General features: G+C 51.2%; 1 protein-coding gene across 1 annotated transcript in view; it reads left to right on the top strand.

The window, feature by feature from the left end:
- Positions 1–7,149, top strand: part of LOC106748288 (tyrosine-protein kinase Dnt) — a 29,422-nt gene extending 22,273 nt beyond the window's left edge. The window contains exons 3-8 of the mRNA XM_014626679.1: positions 2,785–3,191; positions 3,292–3,477; positions 3,818–3,956; positions 4,668–4,960; positions 5,371–5,530; positions 5,834–7,149. Of these exons, the coding sequence (XP_014482165.1) occupies positions 2,785–3,191; positions 3,292–3,477; positions 3,818–3,956; positions 4,668–4,960; positions 5,371–5,530; positions 5,834–6,082 (1,434 nt within the window). The 3' untranslated portion in view covers positions 6,083–7,149. The remainder of the gene's footprint in view (positions 1–2,784; positions 3,192–3,291; positions 3,478–3,817; positions 3,957–4,667; positions 4,961–5,370; positions 5,531–5,833) is intronic.
- The last annotated feature ends 77 nt before the right edge of the window (positions 7,150–7,226 follow it).

The following is a 7,226-nucleotide window of genomic DNA, read 5'->3' on the forward strand; positions in this document are numbered from 1 at the left end:
TGATTTTCCTAGAAATCTTCTCAAATTTTAATATTAATTGAAGCACGATCTACGCACGTGAAATTGTAAAAAAATTTCACCACATCGAAGCCGACATAATTGAAGTCAAAGCTAACACTATTTACATATGATATATACACATACATTTGTTTAACACGGGCAGTCCTAGCGCAAAGTATTACACGTGAAAGCGCAGAAAACGCACATTTCTTTACGAGTTTCTAAATGTTACTCAAGTTTGTTTGATATTCTCTTACTATGGCGTCCAAGTTATACATCACAAATCATATTCATAAACATTTAGCACGGATTTCCTTCCTGTAATATTAATTATTACCTTTCCCGAGGTATCATCACGTGCCAATTGCCTTAAACGAATGATTCCGTGTATCTCCCGACGCGAATGAATCAAACGGTGATTCTCACATCAGCACAGAGCTGCCCTCGCGAATCGGAGAGCCGGAAAGAGCTTTCGAGATTGATCGAACGCAAAATTCCGGAGCAAGAGAGATACCCGATGAGATGTACACGCATATATGTTGTGCGGGAAACAAAAGCGCAAACATCTTCGCGTGGATATAATGAGGTGTCCGACGAGAAGAATTATCCGTGCGCGTGATATTCCCGCACTGCCTCCGCGTCTTCTCTTATTCACGTTCCTCCGATTTTTATACGCGGTCCCTCCCACCTCGTCTCCTCCTACCGCTTCTTCGCGCGGGATTAAAGTCGCCCGCGGTTGAGAAACCGCTGAAATTGCTCGTTAACGTAGGAATTCGCGTCAACCGCGACTCGAGACACACCGGAGACGAACGGAGATCTCAGACCCGGCGGATCCTCGAAAGCTCGCCTTCTCCGGGGTTCAGTGATCGCACCGAGCCCAGCCATTCGAGACCTTTAGCCGATCTTTATTCGCGTTTCTCTCCCGTGTCCTTATAGCGCGCGCGGCACTTATCAGGATTATCGAGGCATATCGTTCCTTTCCTTTCTCAGGCTCTTAACATGCCGCGTAGACCGGGAGATAAATAACGGGCGAGACGTTCGGCGGGTTTCAGCGACGGAAACCACGTCGATACATCAATTTGTCCCGAGAGGCGATTCATTACGACGGATTTCTTTTTCCCCGGATTTTTCTGCTCCCTTAATTAGAATCCGCGTTTCTCTCTCTCTCGCGTTGCGCAAGCCCCTCCAGTTTCAGGCTCGCCTCTTAACGTTCCCCGGGTTGCCGATCGACTTCTCGTGTTTCTCGGCTTGCATAAATGATAACCGGCGCGCCCTGCCATGCGAATTAATTTTACGTTGCTCTCGGAGCGAATCGTTCACGTGCGCGGGGCGTAAAATCGAATGCGGACTCTCTCCCTCCTTCTCTCCCGTGAGTCATCATCGAATCCCCGCGAACCACTTGTGCTCGTCGTCGTCGTCGACGTCCGTGGTACATTGACAAAGTGGCGGCGAAAAGCGGGCAGAATGCGGCGGGGTGTCCGATTGACTCGTCGACGATGCGCGGAAAAAAAGGACGAATCCAGGAGCAGGACAAAGTGGTCCATCCACTTCTTCCAGTCCCGGCGCGCAGAGCGGACAGCCAGGGGGAGAGTCCGAGAGAAAGAGAGAGAGAGTTGAAGGAGATGAGGAGGGCGAAGACTGACGAGCGACGGCAAAGACATCCGTCACCTCAGCGGCAAAACCGCGCGGCCTGAATGGTACTTAGAGCATCGGGCTGTCCGTCAAGCCGTGCCCGGGAATTGTGTCCCGATAAAGCGGTTCCCCGGACGTGACATTGTACACGTCGAATTATCGGCGAGTCCTCCACCCCCGGCTTTACGCGGCATTCAATTTCAGACTCGGACTCGCGATTATTTGTACCGCACCGGCGATTTTCTTCACCCCCGCGCCACCCCATCGCCCGGTTTCGGGGATTAACGAGGGAGGATACGCACCGTGAGTCGTCCCGGGGGATATGACCGGTTTTTATCGTCGGCCCGTAATGAAAACGGGACACCCGTGGGATTCGTTGTTACCCCTTCGGAGAGTTTCGCTGTCGCGAGACGTCGCGAAGCGTCTCGCCTCACGCGGATTCTCGGACCGGGAATCCGCGTAGCGCGGTCTCCGTGGCCGTAAAAGACCGCGGTGGATGGCAGGGACAAGCCGGCAGGTTGACGAGGTACTCTCCTCCGCGGCTAGCCGATCATCACTGCGAGCTGGCAATCAGTCGTCTCGCTTCCACTCTCAGCCTCTCCACGCTTCCCCTCTTCACTATCTCTCTCTATCTCTCTACCGTCAGCGTTTTCTCGCCACTCTTGTTGCTGAAGTCCTGTGTCCCTCCCCCCCTCTCACCCTCTCTCTCACTCTTTCTTTCTCTCCGCTGGACGTAAATTGTCTTCCGAGAATGGTACGTTCGAGATTACAGGAAAGGTTCAACGTTCCAGAGATTATGACGGTAGTCGGCCAAACCTCAAGTCCTCCGACATTGTTCCATCTATTTCAACCACTGCCCCGACCGCTTCCTCGCGCGAAGACTACAGCCTCAGCGCGGCACTTATCGAGCGCGCTCGCCGCGCGGACTCTTCTCGACCTTCCACTTCGCGCACCCGACACACGATCCCGTTTGTCTCGCTCGAGCGGCCAGATCGGCCGCGCTTCGCTCCTCCTCTCGTTATCGTTCATTATCGGCGGCTCATTTCCGCCGGCGTGTTTCCAGCTTTCCGGCTCCCTCTCTCTAGCGAAAATAATCGCACGCTCGTGAGACCCGACGGATAAGATCGGGCGGGACACCCGGTGTGCTTTCAGCTACCGTACACGTTGTCCGTGGACATCAGCAACCCTTCGGCGCTGAGCAGCTCGTTGAACATCTCCCAGGCCGGCGACATGCCGGTGAGCGGCCTGCAGACGTGGGCCTTGTCGCTGCACTGCGGCCCTTACGACGCGGAGGTCGACCTCAGCCTCCGCATAAACGTCTCGCTGTCGAGGAGGAACACCACCAGTCTGGAATTCAAGAGGAAGAAGATCTGCCTGAAGGACAAGAGCTACACCAGGCCGGAGGAGGTCCTGGTCGCCGCTTCCGGCACCACTTCCGGCGGCCAGGTGTTCTACGCGGCCATCGGATGCGCGTGTGCCTTTATGGCGGCCATCTTCGTCCTGGTGATAGTCTACTATGTGCGAGACAAGAAGGCCAGGAGGCACCGAGATCCGCTTCAGTGAGTGAGAAACGAAGGTTCTCGAAGGGGGAGGGAAAACACGGGGATCTCCGTGCGCGAATTCGGAGGGACTTACATTCGCGACTCCCACTCGTTCCAGGGAATCCAGAGGCCTCAGCTCGGCGTGCAGCGTCGAAAGGGGCACCGGAGTGGGACCTGCGCAAACCTTCTTGTCACCGGAAACGCCTCCACCTGCGTCCGCCGCGTCAGGGTCGACCTACAGGAGACTGGACGATCGTCCCAGCAGGGAACTGCACGAGAGGATCCAGGAGATCACGGTGCAAAGGTGAACGTCGATTCGAAAGCGTCAATTTCAAGGATGATTGCGTGACAACCATTAAGTAGTAGATAAAGTGGCGTCTGTGAGAATCAATGAGAATTTAAGGCGTGAGAGTTAAGCCTTAAACCGTAAGAAATTGATCGATCACTATCCATTATTCTCCCGATATTCGGCCGTGATCGGCCAGTTTCTTACAGCTTCTTACGCTCGGAGGCTTAAGTTCTCGTTGTGGACGCCGCTTCACGCGGACTCGGTATTGCGAGCCGCGTTAAAAACGTAGAAACGTACAGGCGGTGAGGCCGTGGGAATTAATTAGAATAATTTATTTCCCTTGTTTCACGCACAGATGCAGGGTACGTCTTCTCAGTATCGAAATGGAGGGGACATTCGGCCGCGTGTACCGAGGCAGTTATCACGAAGAGGGTGCTTCAACCCCGAGGGACGTCCTGGTGAAAACTGCCGCCGAGCACGCATCCCAATCGCAAGTAGGTTAATTCCGTCCGCATAATTCCTCAGAAGAGATAGTCGGGATGTAGGAAAACAGACAGGAAATATGTACGTTTACGCACATGTGTAACACACCTGTGTTATGCACGTAGCTGTCAAGTTCAGAGTTCAATTCCGAAGCTGAATATTTAACGTGGAATAATTCACGTCGAGAAGATAGAGCTCTTTCCTGAAACGCGGTATAGCTCGCGAGATGACGTGTTCTGATAAAGAATGCGTAATTTTTCCGTCGGGAATACGAAAGCAGGCGAAAATCAATGCCGATCGCGATTGTTGCTTGCGATTATATTATTTATATGGGAAGATCAATGTGTTCGATAGCGTAAACGCAGGCGTCGACTGGTTCTCGTCGGGCAAGTGGGAAGTTATTCCGTACGGGTTATACATGGACTTTACTTGGATTTTATAAACATTTTGACATAACGTTTTATAAACACCGTTACTTGATAACATAATATTCCTAAATATTAAAGTCATATTGTATAAATATCATTTTTAGCGTTTAGGTCAGATACTGTTAACAATGATGTCGCGTGCAACATTGAGAACGACATATTTGAGAACGGTGACGCGTTAGAAAATGTCACCGGAATAACGCTAATAATGATTTCTTACTTACCGAGTCCCGATTCTGCATCGAGAGGGCCTGATGGAATAGGTTTGAATGGTAATTTTTCTCTCTCGAAAAGGTCGCGCTCCTCCTTCGAGAAGGTTTAGCCCTCTACGGGCTCAGTCATCCGGCGTTGCTTCCGGTCCTCGGTGTTTCCATCGAGGACAGAAGCGCGCCTTTCCTGCTGTACCCGCACACGGGGTACAGAAACATGAAGAGATTCCTGCTGAGGTGCAAATTAAGCAGCGAAGGACCTCCGAGGGCCCTCACTACCCAGGAGGTCGTCGAAATGGCGCTCCAAGCTGCCAAGGGCGTGCAGTACCTTCACAGGAAGAGACTCGTTCACAGGGACCTGGCCGCTAGAAACTGCGTGTAAGTAAGAACCGTCGGGGGATTTTTCGCCACCGGCGGCTTCATACGCGCCCGTAGGAAGTCATATCTTCTATCGTTGTTCGGCGTTTCATCGCTCTATAAACGTCGTGGCGCTCGGAAATATTTTACCGCTAAACGCGTCGCTTTAAGCGGCGCGCGCGAGCGCGGTCAGCCTTAGCTTTTTATGTACCCAACGCGGTACAGTCGTTACGTCTCGTTACCGAATTAATTACGCGAGTGGACTTAATAACCGGTGTGTTACCGTAAGCCTGTAATTGCTGGCTGCGCCCTGACTTTCCTTTCGGGAAAGTATTAGTAACGTGGTATTAATAACGACGCGGTAATGAACGTGCGTGTGATCATTCAGGCGCGGACAATAATCCGGGGTTCGCTTGTTCTTATCCTTCCAGCGTCGATGACGACCTGAGAGTACAGATCACGGATAATGCGCTGGCCCGGGATCTGTTCCCACAAGATTATCACTGCCTCGGCGATAATGAGAATCGTCCTATCAAGTGGCTCGCGATCGAAAGCTTGCTCAGTAAGACCTTCACCACAGCCTCCGACGTGGTAAGTAATACGTGATACGAAGAAACGTCGTTTTCATCTGTATAATCACACGTGATCTTATTTGTTATGATTTCATTATTATATCATTGCATTAAAGAAAAATTAATATTACACACTCTTATCCTAACTCCGACATTTTTATTATTTACGCGAGATACTCCGCGCAAAGTTGATTGTTACTCGTTGCCGACGAATTGTTACTCGAAGTATAATTGTCGCCGACGAGTACTTTGGAACGCAATTTACATGTACGCGATGTGTATCTCCGTTATCCTAACGACGCATCACTTTGTCCGATTCCAGTGGGCATTCGGCGTTTTATTGTGGGAACTGACGACACTGGCGCAACAGCCGTACGTAGAAGTCGATCCATTCGAGATGGCGTCCTACCTCCGAGACGGCTACAGGCTGGCACAACCGATTAATTGTCCGGACGAGCTATTCGCGGTGATGGCGTATTGCTGGGCGATGTCAGCGGAGGAGAGGCCGACTTTTAGTCAATTGATCATCTGCCTGCAAGACTTTCACACTCAGTTAACGCGATACGTTTAACCCGGGCACGTGCACGGGCGGAATTTTGTAAAATACGGCGTTTCGCTATTGGCGGAGGTCTCCGTTGAATTCCTGAACATCTCGGAGCTTACATCGAGGAAGTGAAATAATGTCGGGACAGCGATAGAGACGCTTGTATATATATCGACGTAGTACTTAAGCACCCTTGTGCAACTTCTGCGTTTCGACAGGGGTCGTGTATAGATGTAATCGATTCTCCTGATGTAACATATATATATATCTCACTTTCCTCTTGAAAGTCGTTCGATCAGGCGGTTTGCCGAAAGGAGTAACCGCCGGTCGAGACGGAGTTCGGAATGGAATTCCGTTCGACTCGCCATATGAAGGAAAAAGCAAACGTATTAGGAATCTCTCGATCATAGAAAGACCGTAATATCCGTAATATCGGGCGCGTGTGGAGCAAATGGCGAGAGGAAAGCGAATTGGTGAGCGGAATTGCCGGCTGAGACGCTTTGCAATGTGTAATTCCGAACGTCAATAGTCTACGATCAGATAGCTTCGAGGGGACGCCGAGTTTAGGGCGAAACGTTCCGCGTAGAGGCGTACAGAGACGGTACCGTCTTCCTATACGCGGGGATTATTTATTGTTGAAATTAATCAAGACTGAACTCCGGCCGTATATCCTTTGGCGTTCGTCGTTCGATGTGATGTCGCCCGTTGATGTCGCCCGCGATTACCAATACCGTCATCGCGCACTGCCGTTTTTCCGGTTAACCGCCCGGTGGGCGAAACGCAGATGAACCCGTTCGGCGAATCTGAGCCATGTGATACGCGCTTTGCTTGCCCCACGTGAGTGCGTGCGTGTGTGCCTGCGTGTGTGCGTGTTTCGAGTGTGCCAATATCTTCTTTGTATTTTTGTACATATCTGTGTAGTATTACCGCATATATACGCGCGTTGTGTCTGTGACGTATACGAGTTATAACGTTGTACACAGAGCCTAAGACAGGGAGGAGGCGGCGTAGATGTAAATAAGCGAAGCTGCGAGCTTCTCTACGAGGGGGACTACAAATGTACAAATCGCAGACTCTGCAAGTGCACAATAAATTTCTATCTATACAATACGTGAAGTGGCGGGATGTCGTTGCTCGGTACCCGCTGTTCTCCCTCCCTCCCCCCCCCCCC

This window comes from Dinoponera quadriceps, unplaced genomic scaffold (genome assembly GCF_001313825.1).
Source record: "Dinoponera quadriceps isolate SergipeBrazil2010 unplaced genomic scaffold, ASM131382v1 scaffold2600, whole genome shotgun sequence".
Classification (NCBI taxonomy): Eukaryota; Metazoa; Arthropoda; class Insecta; order Hymenoptera; family Formicidae; genus Dinoponera; species Dinoponera quadriceps.